At 40.9% G+C, this 23,949-nt stretch overlaps 1 protein-coding gene across 15 annotated transcripts in view; it reads left to right on the top strand.

Moving 5' to 3' along the window:
* The window catches only part of LOC117517476 (protein unc-80 homolog), a 162,615-nt gene that overhangs the window by 106,406 nt on the left and 32,260 nt on the right, over positions 1-23,949 (top strand). For 7 of the 15 annotated variants that reach the window (XM_034178574.1, XM_034178560.1, XM_034178522.1 and 4 more), the window contains 19 exons: positions 1,061-1,192; positions 1,300-1,443; positions 5,293-5,393; positions 8,292-8,378; positions 8,474-8,657; positions 9,657-9,751; positions 11,158-11,247; positions 12,069-12,170; positions 12,258-12,438; positions 12,531-12,796; positions 13,090-13,224; positions 14,267-14,405; positions 14,492-14,588; positions 15,895-16,065; positions 16,256-16,348; positions 16,425-16,643; positions 17,721-17,951; positions 19,278-19,401; positions 19,473-19,598. In XM_034178574.1, coding sequence (XP_034034465.1) covers positions 1,061-1,192; positions 1,300-1,443; positions 5,293-5,393; positions 8,292-8,378; positions 8,474-8,657; positions 9,657-9,751; positions 11,158-11,247; positions 12,069-12,170; positions 12,258-12,438; positions 12,531-12,796; positions 13,090-13,224; positions 14,267-14,405; positions 14,492-14,588; positions 15,895-16,065; positions 16,256-16,348; positions 16,425-16,643; positions 17,721-17,951; positions 19,278-19,401; positions 19,473-19,598 — 2,717 coding nt within the window. The remainder of the gene's footprint in view (positions 1-1,060; positions 1,193-1,299; positions 1,444-5,292; positions 5,394-8,291; positions 8,379-8,473; positions 8,658-9,656; positions 9,752-11,157; positions 11,248-12,068; positions 12,171-12,257; positions 12,439-12,530; positions 12,797-13,089; positions 13,225-14,266; positions 14,406-14,491; positions 14,589-15,894; positions 16,066-16,255; positions 16,349-16,424; positions 16,644-17,720; positions 17,952-19,277; positions 19,402-19,472; positions 19,599-23,949) is intronic. The other 8 variants (XM_034178599.1, XM_034178615.1, XM_034178593.1 and 5 more) reach the window with 3 other exon arrangements.

Here is a 23,949-nt window from a genome sequence, read left to right as displayed (position 1 = left end):
GAATGCATTTGTGCCTTAGGACTGCACAAAGCAGGTCTACAGTCCAGCATTGTGCGCAATAATCAGACACGTCTTACATGAGCAGGTTCGCGACGTATGTACAGTACACTCTGCTTGCCTGCTCATTTCATCACCAATCGCCTGCAACAGTATATTAGACTATGATGGATTATTATTTCCTATTAATTAATTAAATAAGCAGGAAAGAAAACTTTTCAGCTCCCCCCCCCCCCCCCCCCATAACATATGCAGACACAAACCCACTGGTTCAAGTAACCTATAAAAAAATAATAGGGTAATATTAATATGCAGCCATGTTCTAAGTTGTTACACCTAGCTGACTTGCGAATTTGGCATCAGTGTTGATAAGGTTGCAAAATGGAACTAAGTTTGTTTGTGAACCAACTGCTGACACAGGCAACAAATATATGCCATAGCATCCAACCTTTAAAAAATTAAGAGTAAATACATATAAAAAACCCCCGAAAACCTCATCTTGCTGCTTCACTGTTTCACCTCAGGGAGCTTTGGTGGCCACTGTGTGCTGTGATTGTGCTAGTTCGGTAAAGCTCCAGAAATCCCGGTGCCAGAAGTGCACCCTCTCTCTCTCTCTCTCTCTCTCTCTCTCAATACCAAATAATAACTTACCAGCACACTTTTGTATGGAATAAAAAGCATGCCAAAATTATTTCCAGTTGGACATTTTTTTTTAAATAGCTCATTAGAAATCGTACAAAGGGCTGTGTTACTACACAAATACAACAATAAAGAAAACTATGCTGCCAAGCGTTTATTCTCAATCATTTTACAACACTACAGAATTAAAACATGCTCCTAGTTAACAGAGTGACCACCCACTCGTAACAAACATGTAATGTACAGCAAAGTTTGGCTCCATAATTAGAGAGTCTGGATTGATGATATAAGTTTAAGAGGATTCATTCACTTTTGATGTGTCGTTTTGATCTTGAATTGGTGTTTTGGGGTCAACTGTGTACCCTGACAGCAATTTCTTTCTTGCCGTATCTGTTCTGGTCCTGTCCGACATTGATCCTGCTAGCAGAAGAAGTGGTGAACCTGGCGTCACGCCGCCTGTCCGTCAGCCCGTCCTGTGCCTCCAGTAACTCCCACAGAAACTACTCTTTCCGTCGCGGCTCACTGTGGTCTGTCCGCTCATTGGCCAGTGCAGATGGTACGACTTGATTGATATTTAAGGCTACAAAAAGACATTTTACATACCGGTAATCTTCTGTTATACTTTCAGAAAAATAAATTTTGCCAATTTTTATTTTTTGCCAGATGAAGAGAACACAGCAGATCACACTCCTACTCACCACATGATACAGCCCCCACAAGCTGTTTTCCCAGCATGCATCTGCGCTGCGGTCCTACCTATAGTTCACCTCATGGAGGATGGGGACGTTCGGGAAGACGGAGTGGCTGGTAGGTAATGGTGGTACTCACTACATGCTACAGGACAGCAAAAGGAAACATCATGATGGATCTTACCACATTATCCAGAGATCAGTCAATCAATTCAATCAATTTTTTTTTATATAGCGCCAAATCACAACAAACAGTTGCCCCAAGGCGCTTTATATTGTAAGGCAAGGCCATACAATAATTATGTAAAACCCCAACGGTCAAAACGACCCCCTGTGAGCAAGCACTTGGCTACAGTGGGAAGGAAAAACTCCCTTTTAACAGGAAGAAACCTCCAGCAGAACCAGGCTCAGGGAGGGGCAGTCTTCTGCTGGGACTGGTTGGGGCTGAGGGAGAGAACCAGGAAAAAGACATGCTGTGGAGGGGAGCAGAGATCAATCACTAATGATTAAATGCAGAGTGGTGCATACAGAGCAAAAAGAGAAAGAAACAGTGCATCATGGGAACCCCCCAGCAGTCTACGTCTATAGCAGCATAACTAAGGGATGGTTCAGGGTCACCTGATCCAGCCCTAACTATAAGCTTTAGCAAAAAGGAAAGTTTTAAGCCTAATCTTAAAAGTAGAGAGGGTGTCTGTCTCCCTGATCTGAATTGGGAGCTGGTTCCACAGGAGAGGAGCCTGAAAGCTGAAGGCTCTGCCTCCCATTCTACTCTTACAAACCCTAGGAACTACAAGTAAGCCTGCAGTCTGAGAGCGAAGCGCTCTATTGGGGTGATATGGTACTACGAGGTCCCTAAGATAAGATGGGACCTGATTATTCAAAACCTTGTAAGTAAGAAGAAGAATTTTAAATTCTATTCTAGAATTAACAGGAAGCCAATGAAGAGAGGCCAATATGGGTGAGATATGCTCTCTCCTTCTAGTCCCCGTTAGTACTCTAGCTGCAGCATTTTGAATTAACTGAAGGCTTTTTAGGGAACTTTTAGGACAACCTGATAATAATGAATTACAATAGTCCAGCCTAGAGGAAATAAATGCATGAATTAGTTTTTCAGCATCACTCTGAGACAAGACCTTTCTAATTTTAGAGATATTGCGTAAATGCAAAAAAGCAGTCCTACATATTTGTTTAATATGCGCTTTGAATGACATATCCTGATCAAAAATGACTCCAAGATTTCTCACAGTATTACTAGAGGTCAGGGTAATGCCATCCAGAGTAAGGATCTGGTTAGACACCATGTTTCTAAGATTTGTGGGGCCAAGTACAATAACTTCAGTTTTATCTGAGTTTAAAAGCAGGAAATTAGAGGTCATCCATGTCTTTATGTCTGTAAGACAATCCTGCAGTTTAGCTAATTGGTGTGTGTCCTCTGGCTTCATGGATAGATAAAGCTGGGTATCATCTGCGTAACAATGAAAATTTAAGCAATACCGTCTAATAATACTGTCTAAGGGAAGCATGTATAAAGTGAATAAAATTGGTCCTAGCACAGAACCTTGTGGAACTCCATAATTAACTTTAGTCTGTGAAGAAGATTCCCCATTTACATGAACAAATTGTAATCTATTAGACAAATATGATTCAAACCACCGCAGCGCAGTGCCTTTAATACCTATGGCATGCTCTAATCTCTGTAATAAAATTTTATGGTCAACAGTATCAAAAGCAGCACTGAGGTCTAACAGAACAAGCACAGAGATGAGTCCACTGTCCGAGGCCATAAGAAGATCATTTGTAACCTTCACTAATGCTGTTTCTGTACTATGATGAATTCTAAAACCTGACTGAAGCTCTTCAAATAGACCATTCCTCTGCAGATGATCAGTTAGCTGTTTTACAACTACCCTTTCAAGAATTTTTGAGAGAAAAGGAAGGTTGGAGATTGGCCTATAATTAGCTAAGATAGCTGGGTCAAGTGATGGCTTTTTAAGTAATGGTTTAATTACTGCCACCTTAAAAGCCTGTGGTACATAGCCAACTAACAAAGATAGATTGATCATATTTAAGATTGAAGCATTAAATAATGGTAGGGCTTCCTTGAGCAGCCTGGTAGGAATGGGGTCTAATAAACATGTTGATGGTTTGGATGAAGTAACTAATGAAAATAACTCAGACAGAACAATCGGAGAGAAAGAGTCTAACCAAATACCGGCATCACTGAAGGCAGCCAAAGATAACGATACGTCTTTGGGATGGTTATGAGTAATTTTTTCTCTAATAGTTAAAATTTTGTTAGCAAAGAAAGTCATGAAGTCATTACTAGTTAAAGTTAATGGAATACTCAGCTCAATAGAGCTCTGACTCTTTGTCAGCCTGGCTACAGTGCTGAAAAGAAACCTGGGGTTGTTCTTATTTTCTTCAATTAGTGATGAGTAGAAAGATGTCCTAGCTTTACGGAGGGCTTTTTTATAGAGCAACAGACTCTTTTTCCAGGCTAAGTGAAGATCTTCTAAATTAGTGAGACGCCATTTCCTCTCCAACTTACGGGTTATCTGCTTTAAGCTACGAGTTTGTGAGTTATACCACGGAGTCAGGCACGTCTGATTTAAAGCTCTCTTTTTCAGAGGAGCTACAGCATCCAAAGTTGTCTTCAATGAGGATGTAAAACTATTGACGAGATACTCTATCTCACTTACAGAGTTTAGGTAGCTACTCTGCACTGTGTTGGTATATGGCATTAGAGAACATAAAGAAGGAATCATATCCTTAAACCTAGTTACAGCGCTTTCTGAAAGACTTCTAGTGTAATGAAACTTATTCCCCACTGCTGGGTAGTCCATCAGAGTAAATGTAAATGTTATTAAGAAATGATCAGACAGAAGGGAGTTTTCAGGGAATACTGTTAAGTCTTCTATTTCCATACCATAAGTCAGAACAAGATCTAAGATATGATTAAAGTGGTGGGTGGACTCATTTACATTTTGAGCAAAGCCAATAGAGTCTAATAATAGATTAAATGCAGTGTTGAGGCTGTCATTCTCAGCATCTGTGTGGATGTTAAAATCGCCCACTATAATTATCTTATCTGAGCTAAGCACTAAGTCAGACAAAAGGTCTGAAAATTCACAGAGAAACTCACAGTAACGACCAGGTGGACGATACATAATAACAAATAAAACTGGTTTTTGGGACTTCCAATTTGGATGGACAAGACTAAGAGTCAAGCTTTCAAATGAATTAAAGCTCTGTCTGGGTTTTTGATTAATTAATAAGCTGGAATGGAAGATTGCTGCTAATCCTCCGCCCCGGCCCGTGCTACGAGCATTCTGACAGTTAGTGTGACTTGGGGGTGTTGACTCATTTAAACTAACATATTCATCCTGCTGTAACCAGGTTTCTGTAAGGCAGAATAAATCAATATGTTGATCAATTATTATATCATTTACCAACAGGGACTTAGAAGAGAGAGACCTAATGTTTAATAGACCACATTTAACTGTTTTAGTCTGTGGTGCAGTTGAAGGTGCTATATTATTTTTTCTTTTTGAATTTTTATGCTTAAATAGATTTTTACTGGTTATTGGTGGTCTGGGAGCAGGCACCATCTCTATGGGGATGGGGTAATGAGGGGATGGCAGGGGGAGAGAAGCTGCAGAGAGGTGTGTAAGACTACAACTCTGCTTCCTGGTCCCAACCCTGGATAGTCACGGTTTGGAGGATTTAAGAAAATTGGCCAGATTTCTAGAAATGAGAGCTGCTCCATCCAAAGTGGGATGGATGCCATCTCTCCTAACAAGACCAGGTTTTCCCCAGAAGCTTTACCAATTATCTATGAAGCCCACCTCATTTTTCAGACACCACTCAGACAGCCAGCAATTCAAGGAGAACATGCGGCTAAACATGTTGATGTTGGCTAAACAAGAGATGAACACTTTCCTGAAACAAACATTTTCCCATGTTTCAGTTAGTGCTGTTGCACAGCAAATCCTGTGGAACTGCTTGATTGAAGATCCAGCCCTGGTCCTTCGCCATTTTCTGGAAAAATTAACAGTGAGCAACCGACAGGTAGGAACGCCTCTAGTTACGGGATTACATTTTTTGTCAAGTTTTTAGCTAATTCCCATGCTGGTAACAAATGTAGATGAGCGACATTAACTCAGAAACCATTGAATGCTTTCATCTTGTACATTGCCATCGTAACATCTCAAAAAATCACTTTGATACACCAGAGCAATTAAAAAAGCAATGTTGTTTAGCCAGTGTAATATCTCATAGATATGTCTGCCCCTGTTGGTGCAGTGCCAGTCTTCACGTGAGAACAGAACCTAAGGTTAGAGCTGAAACAACTAATCGAATTAATCAATTAAAATCGATTATTAAAATAGTTGTCAACTAATTTAGTCATCGATTAGTTGCTAAATAACTTTGTTTTACCGCAAATGTTTTGTTTCTTTCATATAATCAACCGAGCTTTGCTTTGAATCTTGAACCAATGAAGGAGTGCTTCGAGCTGCTGCTTCATTGGTTTCATTTGTTTTATTTCGCTTTATCTTAATTTTTCCAGACTAAAACCCTAAAGAGCATATGTCTGTGAGGAATATTTACCTTTTTATGTTAAACTGGCCTGTTATGGTTTTCTGAAACAGTTGATAGATGTATTTTATGCTAACGTCGATGCTAATGCGTTAGCATGTCTATGGCGTTTTCACTGTTAAAGTTAGCATTAAGCTGCTGGCATTTCAGCTTGTTTGTGCATTTGTTTTCTGTATAATAATGAATGGCTCAGCATTTATTCCACAGCTCAGCATTTACTTTTATTGATTTATTAATAATAATAGCAACAATAATAGTAGTATAATAACTAATAATGCTACAATACAATTTTAGAGAAAGAGACATGAGTCCCATGTGTCACTGTGAGATGACCACATAGTTTACAAGTTATACAGAGAATGTTGCACATATAATGAGTCAGACTACAGTTTTTGATTTAGGTTTTATGGTTAACTGGTTATGCTAATTGCTCACATATATTTTATAACATTTATATGTTTCAATGTTGTTTTATGGCAACTCAGCACTTTGATAAAGCAATGCCATTTGAAATAATTATTTTTGTTCTTTATTATAAACAGTTTTATTCTTTATTATTTTATATTTCAACAGCCAAGGGACATTTGATGATTTGTTGATTTTCAAGTATTTTAAGTTTTCAAATAATGTTCTGTTGTTAAATAAAGTGATGGAAGGAGAGAAAAATTGTTTCCCTGGCACATTTTAAAAAAAAATTCCCCGCTAATCCAATTAATCATGTCGAAACCCCATCAGATTCATCGATGATCCAAATAATCGTTTGTTGCAGCCCTACTTAAGGTAGCAATTATTTAGAGAAACATGATGCTCAGTATGTTGCCAATTACACGGAATAGACACGGGGAGAGTAAAACCATCATTACTGAAACCATTAGTACTGATAATGATTCACGGCAAACTTGAAACACTGCTCCAAAACCTTTAAACTCTCAGGTTTGAAACATTATTCTAGAGTCCACATGAAAAGGAGAAGATGCCACTTGTTGAATAGTTCAAGAATCTGCATCCACATCAAATTATTGATTTATGATTTAAAGTAGGGTGACCAAACATCCTGTTTTCCCAGGACATGTCCTGTTTTCACATCCTGTCCTGGCCGTCCTGGGCTTTTTTCGAAAGTGAAGACAATGTCTTGGTTTTCATTGTTTTTCATTGGGCCATTAAATTGACCGGCATTTGGGGAGCTACTAATCGACTCAACTGTAGGTGGAATGGAACCAAAACAACTGGTAATTGGCGGAATGGGCCATTTTTGCTTATATTACACCCAAAACAAGTACTGATGAGATGACCAGGGCTCACCATTAAAATAATCAAGTTATTTAACTACTATATAAAGCTATAGGTCGGCATTAGAAGCCCCAAACTCTTGACAGAACAGTGACGGAATAGCAAAACGGGAGCTTGTGTGGTGCCATCTAGTGTTAGTGAGGGTAAATTTTCCAATATGGTGACCTGCCATTCTGGCGATTAGTGCTAATTGGGACAAAAAAGAGATAAGCCTGTGCTTTGAACATGACGGGGGGGGGGACATTATCTTGAGATTGGATATCAGTATCTTGAGTGTAGGGAGCATGTGCTGTTCTGTCAATCATTCCATCAGTTTTGTTGTCATTCCAGTTCTGCCAACTGTTCCAGTTCTGCCGATTAGTACCCGCTGCCAACCGAGTATCATTTGAGTATCTCATTGCCAGGCTGGTTGTCCTGGTTTTCGGTAATCAAAATATGGTCACCCTAATTTAAAGGCTACAGTCAACACAGGCGCTACGTGCGTGAGCACATATGTTACTTGTTTTCTTTGGCTTCAAACCCCCAAAATTTGAGAAAATATGATGTCATCGAAAACATTTCAAGATAGTTTTTAGTGTGTCTGATTAAGGAATTTACATTACAATGAGAATTTTTATTTTTTTAAACTCTGCTGTAAATTATATTGGTGTTCCTAATCATCTACGTGCATTGGAAAAGATGTTTTGGAGTCAGAAATCTCCTGACTCAAGATCCCTCTTTGCTTCCTAAGATTATATTGAGTTGATTTATTTGAATTTAATACAGATATTCTATTCTATTATATTATATTCTATATAATCCCAATCATAATCAGAATTTCAGTTAATATTTCATTTCACATTTTCTTGTATAATTATTTTTCCCACTGTTTATGAATATTGAAAAATTGGTTTCAACCCCTGGACACAGCTACTGTATCTCTGCAATTCTGTCTGGCCATCAGTCTTACTGCTGTAACTTGTGAAAAGAAAAATTAAGTTGTGCTTCTTGGATGGTGCAGGTTGAAGGGTCTAATCTGCATCTTTGTGAATCCAAGCCAAACTCGAAGTGGAAAATAATGTGTTCCTTGTGTCACTTCAGGATGAGTTGATGTACATGCTGAGGAAGCTGCTGCTCAACATCGGCGATCTGCCTGCACAGACGTCCCACATCCTCTTTAACTACCTGGTGAGGGAACAGATAAAACTCTGTGAAACTGATTTATATCTCGCGCACTTTCACTCCCTTCCTGCTCCTTATTGCTGGCGTCTATTTGCTTACAGGTGGGGCTGATCATGTATTTTGTGCGGACGCCATGTGAGTGGGGTATGGACGCCATCTCCGCCACGCTTACGTTTCTGTGGGAGGTGGTGGGCTACGTAGAAGGCCTCTTTTTCAAGGACCTCAAGCAAACCATGAAGAAGGAGCAGTGTGAGGTCAAACTGCTGGTGACTGCATCCATGCCAGGTGAAGCTATGGGTGGAATATTTAATAGAGCGTTTACATGCACCTAAGGCTATCGACCTACTGTAGGTCAGCTCAGGTCTGGGACCATGTGGTGCCACACTGAAAAAAGAACCAACTTTAAAAAGCATTACATCTGGTAAAACCTGAACGAATTAAGTTGTTTGAACTTAAGTTAGCAAGTTAGATCAACTCTAACTTATAAACATAAGTTCAAACAACTTCATTCATTCAGGTTTTACCAATTGTAACGCTTTTTAAAGTTGGTTCAACAATTCTCTTCTTTCAGTGCACTTTTCACTGAGGCATTCTGTTTTACAGGTATTCTCTGTATTACATAATGTGGAGCAGCAGCATGGTGGCTGAGTGGTTAGTACTGCTGCCTCACAACAAGAAGGTTGTGGGATTGCTTCCCACCATCCATCCATTTTCTTCCGCTTTATCCGGAGTCGGGTCGCGGGGGCAGCAGCTCAAGCAAAGCCGCCTAGACCTCCCGATCCAACCACTACCACCACCTCCGTGACCTTTAATTGGAGTAAGTGGGTATAGAAAATGGATGGATGAATATAATTTGGTGATCCAACATTCCAGCAACACCAAGGACAGTGGCAGGAAGAAAGCTCAAACAGAACCAGGCTCTTGGTGAGCCATCTGTCATAACAAAACAAAAAATAAAAACAAATGCCCAGTCTCACAATGCTAAAAGGGCAGCAGTTACCCAAGTCATAGTTTTCAGCCTCATGCCGCTCAGAACATATAATCATGTTCATCCATGAGTTCAAAGTGCAAAGTGTTAGGGGACTAGCTCTTTAGCCAGAAATCTTGATACTGCTCAGACTTTTTGAAAGATCTTCAAAATAGTAGATCCCTGACAGAACAGAGGCGATTTTGGCAAATGGAACGGCATGACTATTTGCTATCAATCATCTGTGTTGATTGTGCATCTTCAAAGAAACCAGTGAGTTATTATCTTTATGAAATCATTTTGTGTTCTTGATACAGGAACCAAGACACTTGTAGTTCACGGGCAGAATGAATGTGACATCCCCACCCAGCTTCCAGTTCATGAAGACACTCAGTTTGAAGCTCTACTCAAAGTAGGAACTCTTCTTCATTTACAAATGCTTAAAGGGGAACAGAAACGCTCATGGATTATTTATAGCGCAAATAAATATTAAAAAATGTGTTCTTTTGATAGTTCAAGAAACACCAAAGACCATAAAACATCTACAGAAAACCTTGTTTTAGTTGTGGTCTGAGAGGATTTGACATCAACCGGCTGCCGCCATTTATGCAGGTCAGGCGGGTGACGTCACTGGTTGGGGGGAAGATGAGCCTCGTTCTGAGATTCCCTGCCAGAGGCACCAACAAAGAGGTTATATATGACGACTAGAGTCCGCGCTGCCAATGCTGCCCACCAAACGCAAACGTCCCTTCATGGACAGCGACATGACGCCTCTTAACCGCGCAAAATACTGACGAAGTTCCTGGATGTTAATGTATTTTCAATGGGGACTCACGACTGAACACACTCAGACAAACACTCGCAAAATACATGTTAAAATGCGTTCTGACCTGGATATTGAGCCATAAAAATTAATTAACATTAAATCATGTCAGGAAAGTATTAAACTTACTCTGACACACACACATTCCCAAATATTAGTGGTGAAAGTTACATGGATCTGATCTGTTCAAGCTGCACGGCTGAACTGAACCGAGCTGCTGGTGTTTTCAGCGCAGAGTGGCTCCTAAAACATTACAAAACATTTTATACGTATTATATTTTTACACAATTGTCCTTTATTGACCAAGTTTCATTCATGAAATCAGTGGTGTGTGTGCACATCTCTGTGTGTGAGTGTCGTCCGTGTCCTCGGACGGCACGGGGAGGAAACATACACCTGTTTCTCGACCAAACGTCACGGACACAGTGACAAGAAGAATCAAAACCACTTACTTATGGAAGGAAATATTGTCTCCCTTGTTCCTCCGTTTGTGTCTTTGCCAACATGTGCAGCTTTCCGGCATATTCCACCTGTTTCTTGATGAGACTAATAGAATTTCAATGTGTGAGCTCAGTAAACTGCCCGGAATTAAAATGGCGACCACGCCTCCTTGCTGGGACACGGCTCAGTGCGAGTGCGGACTCTAGTTCTTATATATAACCTCTTTGGGCACCAACAACATGGCTTTGGGATCAACAAGTGAAAGCACATCTTTGGAAATAAACACAATAAACACCCGAATCACTTGCCTTCTGTTTGTGTTTCTGCAGCGATGCGTTGTTCACAATGTTGGATCTCGACTGCACTCGTCCCCATCACTACACTGCACTCAGTGTAGTGTAGTCTGCAAGCATATGAATAAGACTTCATTCTTATCAAGGAATGCACAAACAAATTCTCAAAAAGCATTTCTGTTCCCCTTTAAAACATCACGTTACACCATTTTATCTATGTGTATGTGTGATGTTTATTTTGCCATTTTTCCCTTAAAACAGGAATGCCTTGAATTCTTCAATATTCCGGAGGCCAGATCGGCACATTATTTCCTCATGGACAAACGCTGGAACCTCATTCACTATTCCAAGGTACAATCAGTCAGTTTTAAAGTGGAAGGATCCTCTGAGCCAGCAAAGAAAAAGAACAAAAAAAATTACACTAAAATGTTGGTGATTATTTTCATCAACTCTGCAAAGTCTCTACCTCCGTATGAGGTTGGCCTGCCAGTATGTAGACCTGGGTTCAAATCCCGCTCACATCATATGTGGATCTTGTTGACTATATATGTCTCTGTCGTTGGACAAGATACCTAATTGTCTCAGTCCACCCAGGTGTCGCAGACAAATGTTCCCCTAAAAATCGGTCCCCCGATGACGCGGTTCACAGATTATCACCTCGTTTCTGCTTCAAATTGCTTCCACTCATCATCTATCTCAATGACAGATATCTGAAGCTTTTGTACAACAATTATTTCCACATAAATTCAGCATTATTTCATCATAAAAGGTGGCGGAAGCGATCAGAGCGCCGCGGCTCCACAAGCTGCTAGCTGATGCGTTCACTGCGTGTCAGACATTTCAAAGCATCATGGAATTTCGCCTCGTTTCTGCTTAAAACGGCCTCATTTCTGCTTAAAACTGACTTTAGAATGATTTATGAGGTTTTACCTTTATCATCTGATGGTTAATAATCCCATTAATCCATTTGATTGCTTTGGGTGAAGATACTCATCTCATACGTGCTGCGGTCCGAAATTACGCATGCGTAGATGCAAAAGGTGGACCAATTTTTAGGGGTGGACCATTAGGTCTGTGACACCGGGTGTACACACGGGCACCATTGGGACTCAGGGTCTATATTGGACTTCCTTCTGTTGGTAACAGAAACATTGACTGTCTTTGTCCTCCAGACCTATGTCAGAGATATTTACCCATTCAGGAGATCGGTTTCTCCTCAGCTCAATCTCGTCCACATGCTGCCTGAGAAAGGACAGGAACTGATCCAGAAACAGGTTTGTGGCTTTAATCTTAAGATTCTGCTGCATTATTCTGTGTAATTACACCCTTGGAAGCCCTTCTCTCCTCTTCTTTTTCTTAAGGTGTTTTCCCGTAAACTGGAGGAGGTCGGTCGTGTCCTTTTCCTCATCTCCCTCACTCAACACATGCCGGCCATACATAAACAGTCCCACGTCTCTCTGCTACAAGAAGACCTGCTGCGTCTACCATCCTTCCCAAGAACTGCCATTGATGCCGAGTTCTCCCTGTTCAACGAACCCCAAGGTGAGAAAATCATACCTGAGCTCAGGAAATGCCTTGCGATTTTTTAGTTTTTAAGGGAGACAAGTGTCACTCTGATCTCACCCTCCCCGCAGGTAAGGAGCTTTTTGGACTGGACACCCTGCACAAGTTGCTTTGGATTAAACTGCTGGAGGAAATGTTTCTGGGAATGCCCAGTGAGTATCCGTGGGGCGACGAGATGATGTTGTTCCTCAACGTCTTCAATGGGGCGCTGCTGCTGCACCCAGAGGACAGCTCCCTCCTCAGGCAGTACACGGCCACTGCCATCAACACCGCTGTCCACTTCAACCATCTCTTCTCGCTGAGCGGTTACCAGTGGATCCTGCCGACAATGCTGCAGGTGGCCACAACAAGTGTCTAGTAGTGGAGTTTACGAGATCGGAAACATTATTGGAGTTTGTGGTTGTGCAGATTACAAATTTTACATGATTTTATTTATTGATTGATTTTTTTTTTAGCTGTAAAAGTTAACACTTAACATGGATGCATGTCCAGTTGAATACTAGCAAACAAAATGATCAAATTTAGCAAACCTTTTTCACACAGATCCACAAATCTAATTTTAACCCATTCATAAACTGAAGCACCACCCTTCATAGTTGTAAATTTGTCCACACTGTGTCGCTGCAACAGGTCTATGCTGACTATGAGAGCAACCCCTTACTGAGGCAGGGCATCGAGTTCTGCTGCCGGCAGTTCTACATCCTCCACCGCAAACCCTTCATCCTGCAGCTGTTCGCCAGCGTAGCTCCTCTGCTGGAATTCACTGTAAGATGTGTTTATAATCTCGTCCATGGGCCAAGCAGGTTTTCGGTACACTTAAGGTGACGAAACAACACTTAGAATCCAGCCTCAGTGTACCATGGCCTACACAAAAATGTATGATAGCCATCCCAGGGTGGTAGTTATAGCCAGGTAGGGGTCAATGAAGAATTACACAGAGGTCAAAATGTAAAAATGCTCCAATCATTTTAACAAATTTACCACATTATTTGTCTGATCATAACAATTCCAAAAAGGTATAGTTTGCACAATCTATGACTGAATGTTATGGAGTTATGGGGTAAAAACAGGAAAAAAATGGTGACAAAGGTCAGGTTCAGTTTGTACAGGGGTCAAAAGTTAAAGTTGCTCCAATTTCAGTAAAAAATTATGCAAATTATTGGTTGGGTTAATAGGGTTCTTAAAAGGAATAGCTTAAACCATCTGTCATGCTTAGTTATCATGTTACAGGGTAACAATGTCACATGTCATAGAATCCAATGTACATCAACCTTGTTTGAGGTTTATTTTGGAGACCAAACATTCAACATAGTCAAAACTATTTCATTTATTAATCTTTTTATTTCAACCAATAAATTGCATCATTTTTTACTGAAATTGGAGCAACTTTAACTTTGAACCCCTGTACAAACTGAACCTGACCTTTGTCACTATTTTGCTGTTTTTGTACCATAACTCCAGAATATTCAGTCATAGATAGTCCAAACTATACCTTTTGGGAATTGTTATGATCAGACCAATAATGTGGTATAGTTGTTAACATGATTGGATCATTTTTACATTTAGAACTCTGTGTAATTCTTCATTGACCCCTACCTGGCTATAACTAAAACCCTGGGATGGTTATCATGCATTTTTGTGTAGGCTATGGTACAATGAGGCTGGATTCTAAGTGTTGTTTCATCACCTTAAGTGGTACCTATTAGGTCAAAATTGATGACTGGCTCATAGACTAAGTTGTGAATGGGTGCACGTCGTACCTGAGCTTAGTGACTGTCAATGAGTTTGTCTTCGGCTCTGATCTCAGACCAGCACGAGTACCGGTCTGTCTAAAGGCGTGTCAGCCCAGTGTCTGTTTGACCTGCTGGTCTCCCTGGAAGGGGAAACCCAGGACGCTCTGGATGCTCTGGAACTGGTCAAAGCAGAAAAGCCTCTGCGCTCTCTAGGTCAGTCACATTCACAAATGATCTTTCACCACTTGTTTTCTGAAAACTTAAAATCGGCAGCTGAATGTTCTACACTTTGATTTCAGATTTCTGCTACGGCAATGAGGATTTGGCTTTTTCAATCAGTGAGGCCATCAAACTGTGTGTCACCGTGGTCGCCTATGCCCCAGAATCCTTCAGGAGGTATGGAAACATGCACTGCAGCAAACTGCTTAAATGATGATAATAATGACCTCATTTAAATAAATGTATCCTGCCTAAATCCATTTAAAACCACTGCCTTGTTTGTTCAGGAACCGTTCAGAAATTATGAATATTTAAATCAATTTCAAATGTTTCAACTGTGGATTAAGAATTCTATCTTTAATATAGAACATTTTTAATTGTAAAAGTTCTCTAAACTCAAGATTCAAGATTAATTTCTTAATGACCACACAAGTTGGTGGAATTTGTTTCCAGTACAGCATGAAATGCTCGCATCTCTGTGTTAACACACAACAAACAAACAATAAATAGACAAATACACATAGAAACATCAGTTAATGACTTGGTCTAGTGTCTGTACAACTGTTGGGAAAAAAGCTGTACTTTCAATTTATTTTCATTTGTATAGTGCCAAATCACAACAGAGTTGCCTCAAAGTGCTTCACACAGGTAAGGTCTAACCTTACCAACCCCCAGAGCAACAGTGAATCTGACTGATTTTGTGACATTAATATAGCGGCCGAAATGGGGTTCCTTAGAGATTGTGTGAGAAGCTCATTCAACTGTGGGGAGCTCGGAGTAGAAAGGAACCAGCTGCGGTGGTTCGGTCATCTGGTAAGGATGCCCCCTGGGTGCCTCCCTAGGGAGGTTTTCCAGGCACGTCCATCTGGGAGGAGACCCTGGGGAAGACCCAGGACTAGGTGAAGAGATTATATGTCCACACTGGCCTGGGAATGCCTCGGGATCCCCCAGTCAGAGGTGGTCAGTGTGGCCCAGGAAAGGGAAGTCTGGGGTCCCCTGCTAGAGCTGTTGCCCCGCAACTCAATCCCGGATAAGCAGTTGAAGATGAGTATAAGTATAACAGTGAACACCTATTTTGTATGTAAAGATTTAGTGGATTACTGTGATCCTATGTGGAGAATGAAGCAGCACTCCCTCTGAGCTCTGAGCTTTTCTGTCCCATTTACCTTCCCGGTCGCACTGCACAGTTATTGCATAAGATGTGAAACTGCTGCAAATCCCCTGCTTATAAAGCGACAGCAGTACTAAGAATATGATCAGACTACAAGCCACATATTTCTGGCATTTCTCAGATGGAGAGCTGTTAGACTTGTTAAGAGGCTCCAACTGCTGTTCCTTCTGCTTGCAGTATGTGGCAAAGCAGGGAAGATTTGTGTTGAATTTAGAGGTTGTGTGTCATCTACGGGCAGAAAAAATAATTTAGGGCACAATGTCTTTGTTCACATCGACTTGTTAATTAGTCATAACGTGCGTTTCCATTCAGTCTTCAGATGTTGATGGTGCTCGAAGCGTTGGTCCCCTGCTTCCTCCAGAAGCTGAAGAGCAACACAGCAACCATGGAGTCAGCTTCAGCTGCCAGGGATGAGATTGCAGCCATCGCTGCCTTAGCCACATCACTACAGGCCCTCCTCTACAGTTCTGAGACCCTCACAAGGTCGCACACCAAAACTTCACACAGCAACACACCTCTGAACAGAGATGCTCAATAATGAGGAAAATAGGTGTCAATGAAAAAAAATTGTGAAATGTTTCAGAGTGGAGCCAATGTGTAAAAAAGAAAAACTAATTACTGATGGCAACTGATGTGAAATTCAGTGCTTCAACAATTCTGTCCTTAACTTTAGGCCGATGACGGCTCCTCAAATGTCCCGCTGTGACCAGGGCCATAAAGGAGCCACCACAGCCAACCACGCCATGTCTGGAGGGGTCAACACCAGGTAGGAGTGACCAAACCACACCTGGCTTATGTCTAAGGTCATCATATTGAAACTCTGTATGTGTGGCTCCAACCAGGGACAACCTCCACCTGCTGGAGGAAGGTCAGGGCATGCCCAGAGAGGAGCTGGATGAGCGCCTCGCCAGGGAGGAGTTCCGGCGGCCGCGAGAGTCCCTCCTTAACATCTGCACCGAGTTTTACAAACACTGTGGGCCACGACTGAAGATCTTGCAGAACGTCGCCGGCGAGCCCCGCGTGACGGCTCTGGAGCTGCTGGACATCAAGTCCCACATGAGGTGGATTTCATTTGACTCCTGTTTTTAAGTTCAAAGGTCACAGAGAGCTGTGCTGGGTGTATCTCAGCGTTCTTTGGCCTAATTAATATTCTATTAAAGCTCAACATTTGTTACCTTTATTTAATTGACACCTTGTATTATTTGTGACTGCACTGCATTTTATTAAACGGGGGGGGGGGGGGGGGGGTGTAGAAAACTGTGTTTCATGTCGTCCAGGTGTCAGTGCAGTAGTGGCTTAAGGAAGACTCTTCTTACTTGATGGATCATGAGGCTGAAAACAGCCCTTGAACTGTGAGCAAATGGCAAGTTCCAAATCTTGGAACTTGAGATCAGCTTTAGCTTTGTCATTCATGACAACTGTACGGTGGCTAAACTTTTAAGTCATCAGTTTGGGCCATTTTAAGACATAAAGTTATGACTAATTACAGATGTGGACATTCTCAGTTACAGCTAGTGGGAAGACACCGATTAACTGATAGCGCAGGCCACTAGCTGCTGTGGAGTCGACCATTTTTGTTCTTTCTGAACATTTTATTACAAATATCTGAGATGATATGGTTCGCTGTGTGGTTAATTTTACTGGTGGACTATGTAAGAAGTCTGTGCGCCAGTATTTCTGTCGAGTGAAATTCTAATGTTACAAATATCTGAGATGATATGGTTCACTGTGTGGTTAATTGTACTGGTGGACCATGTAAGAAGTCTGTGCTCCAGTATTTCTGTCATCTGAAATTCTAGTATTACAAATATCTGAGATGATATGGTTCACTGTGTGGTTAATTGTACGTATTGGTGAACCATGTAAGACGTCTGTGCTCCAGTATTTCTGTTGAGTGAAATTCTACTATTATTTATGTATTGACACCATTAGCACTAACTAGCATATATCGATAGCTCGGTGACGTTAGCTCCCCTGTTACTTCACTAAAACAGTAACAGTGGATGGATGCAGGCTCGTTTCCTCAAAAATTTAACCCTATAAAATCTTTTTAGTTCATTGTATCATCCTTACATGAGGGATTTGATCAAGAATACGGGACCCAAATTGTTCACATTAATTTAGTATATCTTTCCCAGGCTGGCGGAAATTGCCCACGCTCTGCTGAAGCTGGCACCATACGACACCCTGACCATGGAGAGCCGTGGCCTGCGGCGCTACATCATGGAGATGCTGCCCATCACAGACTGGTCCTCTGAGGCCGTCCGCCCTGCACTCATCCTCATCCTCAAGAGGCTGGACCGCATGTTCAACAAAATCCACAAAATGCCTACGCTCAGGTGCGCTCGCCCACAGGCGTTATGCAGCAGGTCTGTAGAACACATTTCCAATTATTTGTGTATTGTCGTGTGTCCCGTGGTGCTTCTTGGCACTGTCGTCTGTAGCGCTGCATTTGTAAGTGTTGTACCATAAGTGCTGCTGTGCCGTATTTTACTGTGGCTATATGTGTGTGTGTGTGTGTGTGTGTGTGTGTGTGTGTGTGTGTGTCACTGTAAAATAGTTACACCTATCATTTTACCTAGCATGCCAGAATTTTGTAGACCTCTGAGTTGAGCACCAATGGCTGCAAAAACAAATCAATATAGTGAACATAATGAATGACATGATATGGATTCAGTTAATAGAATAGCTTTTCAAGTTATCGTGGCCAGTTAGCACAATTTGATTTTTTGTCAACACAAACTTTTTGGATGTTCATGTATCCGTCCCCTGAGTTGTCTGAAAAAAACTGATTATTTACAGGTACTATACCAAAGTGTCAATTACTTATGCAACCCATCATATTTATGTTTTGTTTTATATCAAGTTGTAGAGATTTGCTTTCTGTTTGAGTTTAAGGAAGATAATTTTAGATTGGGTTTTTTGTATTTTTTGTGTCGGAAATGGCATAAACAAATTAAAATGTGTGAAATAAGTGTTCAATTTTGGAGGGCACTGTATTACCATTCTGCCAAAACTCCAGCTCAAAACATGAAGAAATGGTTCAAAAACATATTGTTAAAAAAACTTTGAAAATCATCAAAAATGTCAAAAAACAAACAAACAAACTTGCTTTGTAAAAGACGGAAGTAGAACGGATCAAGATTCAACATCTGCATCCTGATCACCTCCACAGTGCACTTGATTGATCTTTATGTGATTGATCATAAGCAAGGTTCTTCAAATGGACTACCTCCACCTGGTGGCCATTTACTGTTAATACAGCTACAATAGAATTTTACCAAGAACTCTAGTTTCATAAATATTTATCACATAAATATGACAAACAAACGGGCCTTGCAATGTATTCCTGCAGTGTTTGTGTGGCTGTTTGTGAGCTTTGAAATATTTGCTGTCTCATTTGTCCCGTGGAAGTTGTAAAGATAATTATTTATTGTGGAAAACATTAATATAAAATTTTTCCAGCACATAAATGTGTTTATTCTTTAACAAGTTCTCAGTATGAATGCAATTCAAAAGAAGGCAGTGGGAATACAATGAGATTTAATGTATTTATCTATTTTGCAGGCTGAATTTTGTTTGAATCAATCATGTGAAAGCTGTAAATTTGTTGGATTATTTTGTTTCCGGCAATCATGTTCTGACTGTGTTTGTGGGCGTGTCTCGTGGGCTGGATCTGACTGTGTGGTCTCCAGGAGACAGGTGGAGTGGGAGGCGGCCAGCAGCCTGATCGAGGGGATCTGCCTGACTCTGCAGCGACAGCCAATCATCTCTTTCCTTCCACACCTTCGCTCACTCATCAACGTCTGCGTCAATCTGGTAAGTCCAACCTACAGAGGACGCTGTCATCCTGTTTTTGTTGTGTTGACTTGTTTTGTTCGTGTTGCCAGGTGATGGGCGTGGTGGGACCCTCCAGCGTGGCTGACGGTCTTCCTCTGCTCCATCTCAGCCCCTACCTGTCCCCTCCACTCCCCTTCAGCACAGCTGTGGTCCGGCTGGTGGCCCTGCAGATCCAGGTAGCCGTGCCCAATGAGAGAGCTTCTGCAAATGCATCAGAGTCACTTCTAATGTAGGAAGTTCAACCTCAAACAAAATTCCAGTCTTTATTCTGCTCTAGCGGCCCACCCGGCCTTAAAAATAAACTTTTATCCTGATGAGCTTTAATCCAGATTGCTCACATTGATTCCTGATCTTTGTCAGTGATCACTCATTTTTGATCATGCTGCTGGTCTTTGAACCCTGTGATCCATTACTTGAGATTTGTTCCTGATCACACATGTCTGAATATGTTCCTGATTGTAATTGCACACATTTTTATCCTCCAGTGGCCCAAGGCCTGAAGAGGGATTATGTCATGGCAATTTCCGTCCATCCATCCATCCCAGAAAGGGTATAAGCGTTCTGAAATCAACTCCTCTCACATTTGTAGTAGAAATGTCATGTAACTTGGAACAAGTCCTTGTTATAGGTTCATAATACACATATTTTCATATCGTCCCAGTCGGGCTCCTTTTACCAGAGTTATGGCCTTTGTTTAACAAAGCTAGACTCCATCAGTTTCATGCTCGGGTGCCTGCATTCTGAAATCAACCTTGGTACAAGCCCTTGTTATAGGTTGATGCTAGGAAAAATTACCTAAAAACACTGACACAGACAACAAATGAGACACCAGAGGAAACAGGTTTTAGTTTCTAAGATCTTTTGTTATTTAAAGCTTTAAAGGTAGATGACATACGGAGTGTAGGTCTGAAGACAAATACGAGTACATTCAGTTTTCATGCCACTTACGTATATACAGTCTCAAGGTGTTCCAAAGTCCATTCAATGAAATCATTTGATAGTATAAGACAGTCACTCTCAAAGTCCATTCCTGGCCATCAATCATGCACTGATGAAACATTGTCTCGCCTCATCATAGAGCATAAGACAGTCAGAAGAATAGTCCTTTCCTTCTTGTTCATCACGCACTGATGAACGTCTCATCAATCTTATCTGTGCCCTTTGTACACTTCCTCTTCCATGTCATTGTTCAATCAATTACTAAGACAATTATAATGGTAACTATATTTGACACAGCATTATCAACATTAACTTTTATAACAGTTGATAATACACATTTTCATATCGTTCCAGTTGAGCTCATTTTACCAGAGTCATGGCCTTTAACAAAACTAGACTCTGTCAGCTTCATGCTTGGCTGCCTGCATTCTGAAATCAACTCCTCACATTTTTAAAAGGAATTTCATGTAACTTGGTACAAGTCCTTGTTATAGGTTGGTAATATGCATATTGTAATATTGTACAAGTTTGACACATTTTGGCAGAGTTATGGCCCTTGATTAACAAACCTAGGCACTGCCAGTTTCATGTGTTGGTGCCTGCATTCTGAAATCAACCCCACTTAGTATATTTTTAGGATTTTCAGGAAAGTTGGTACAATTCAGAATGTAGCAAGCAGTTGTACCAAAGCAACATTTGCCAGTGGAGGATATTGTGCTCTCAGAGCACTCTTGTTTTCATAGATAGTGCCCTGTGTTCCAGATCATGACCATTGATCTTGATTGTGCAGAGTAACACAGTGCAGAGTAGCTACCTAAACTCTGTAAGGGAGATAGAGTATCTCGTCAATAGTTTTACATCCTCATTGAAGACAACTTTGGATGCTGTAGCTCCTCTGAAAAAGAGAGCTTTAAATCAGAAGTGTCTGACTCCGTGGTATAACTCACAAACTCGTAGCTTAAAGCAGATAACCCGTAAGTTGAGAGGAAATGGCGTCTCACTAATTTAGAAGATCTTCACTTAGCCTGGAAAAAGAGTCTGTTGCTCTATAAAAAAGCCCTCCGTAAAGCTAGGACATCTTTCTACTCATCACTAATTGAAGAAAATAAGAACAACCCCAGGTTTCTTTTCAGCACTGTAGCCAGGCTGACAAAGAGTCAGAGCTCTATTGAGCTGAGTATTCCATTAACTTTAACTAGTAATGACTTCATGACTTTCTTTGCTAACAAAATTTTAACTATTAGAGAAAAAATTACTCATAACCATCCCAAAGACGTATCGTTATCTTTGGCTGCTTTCAGTGATGCCGGTATTTGGTTAGACTCTTTCTCTCCGATTGTTCTGTCTGAGTTATTCTCATTAGTTACTTCATCCAAACCATCAACATGTTTATTAGACCCCATTCCTACCAGGCTGCTCAAGGAAGCCCTACCATTATTTAATGCTTCGATCTTAAATATGATCAATCTATCTTTGTTAGTTGGCTATGTACCACAGGCTTTTAAGGTGGCAGTAATTAAACCATTACTTAAAAAGCCATCACTTGACCCAGCTATCTTAGCTAATTATAGGCCAATCTCCAACCTTCCTTTTCTCTCAAAAATTCTTGAAAGGGTAGTTGTAAAACAGCTAACTGATCATCTGCAGAGGAATGGTCTATTTGAAGAGTTTCAGTCAGGTTTTAGAATTCATCATAGTACAGAAACAGCATTAGTGAAGGTTACAAATGATCTTCTTATGGCCTCGGACAGTGGACTCATCTCTGTGCTTGTTCTGTTAGACCTCAGTGCTGCTTTTGATACTGTTGACCATAAAATTTTATTACAGAGATTAGAGCATGCCATAGGTATTAAAGGCACTGCGCTGCGGTGGTTTGAATCATATTTGTCTAATAGATTACAATTTGTTCATGTAAATGGGGAATCTTCTTCACAGACTAAAGTTAATTATGGAGTTCCACAAGGTTCTGTGCTAGGACCAATTTTATTTACTTCATACATGCTTCCCTTAGGCAGTATTATTAGACGGTATTGCTTAAATTTTCATTGTTACGCAGATGATACCCAGCTTTATCTATCCATGAAGCCAGAGGACACACACCAATTAGCTAAACTGCAGGATTGTCTTACAGACATAAAGACATGGATGACCTCTAATTTCCTGCTTTTAAACTCAGATAAAACTGAAGTTATTGTACTTGGCCCCACAAATCTTAGAAACATGGTGTCTAACCAGATCCTTACTCTGGATGGCATTACCCTGACCTCTAGTAATACTGTGAGAAATCTTGGAGTCATTTTTGATCAGGATATGTCATTCAAAGCGCATATTAAACAAATATGTAGGACTGCTTTTTTGCATTTACGCAATATCTCTAAAATCAGAAAGGTCTTGTCTCAGAGTGATGCTGAAAAACTAATTCATGCATTTATTTCCTCTAGGCTGGACTATTGTAATTCATTATTATCAGGTTGTCCTAAAAGTTCCCTAAAAAGCCTTCAGTTAATTCAAAATGCTGCAGCTAGAGTACTGACGGGGACTAGAAGGAGAGAGCATATCTCACCCATATTGGCCTCTCTTCATTGGCTTCCTGTTAATTCTAGAATAGAATTTAAAATTCTTCTTCTTACTTATAAGGTTTTGAATAATCAGGTCCCATCTTATCTTAGGGACCTCGTAGTACCATATCACCCCAATAGAGCGCTTCGCTCTCAGACTGCAGGCTTACTTGTGGTTCCTAGGGTTTGTAAGAGTAGAATGGGAGGCAGAGCCTTCAGCTTTCAGGCTCCTCTCCTGTGGAACCAGCTCCCAATTCAGATCAGGGAGACAGACACCCTCTCTACTTTTAAGATTAGGCTTAAAACTTTCCTTTTTGCTAAAGCTTATAGTTAGGGCTGGATCAGGTGACCCTGAACCATCCCTTAGTTATGCTGCTATAGACGTAGACTGCTGGGGGGTTCCCATGATGCACTGTTTCTCTTTTTGCTCTGTATGCACCACTCTGCATTTAATCATTAGTGATCGATCTCTGCTCCCCTCCACAGCATGTCTTTTTCTTGGTTCTCTCCCTCAGCCCCAACCAGTCCCAGCAGAAGACTGCCCCTCCCTGAGCCTGGTTCTGCTGGAGGTTTCTTCCTGTTAAAAGGGAGTTTTTCCTTCCCACTGTAGCCAAGTGCTTGCTCACAGGGGGTCGTTTTGACCGTTGGGGTTTTACATAATTATTGTATGGCCTTGCCTTACAATATAAAGCGCCTTGGGGCAACTGTTTGTTGTGATTTGGCGCTATATAAAAAAATTGATTGATTGAATTGATTGATTGATTGATTGCTGACTGTTGATTGTTCAACACTTTCTGATTGCTGACTTGTGATTCTTAATTGCCGACCTGTGATGATGATCATAGATCCTGATCACAGCCCTTTGAACCTGATCTCTGAGCTTTGACCCTGATGATGAATCTTTTGGCAATCTCCTGACTTTAATCCTTATATCTGATCTTTAATATTGACCTGTGATCCAGTTAACTGACTTTGATCTTGAATTTTGTTCTTTCATCCTGGACACTCATCTTTGTTGATGTTCATGACC

Source organism: Thalassophryne amazonica, chromosome 1 (genome assembly GCF_902500255.1).
Source record: "Thalassophryne amazonica chromosome 1, fThaAma1.1, whole genome shotgun sequence".
Taxonomy (NCBI): Eukaryota; Metazoa; Chordata; class Actinopteri; order Batrachoidiformes; family Batrachoididae; genus Thalassophryne; species Thalassophryne amazonica.
This window is presented reverse-complemented; position numbering and strand designations above follow the sequence as displayed.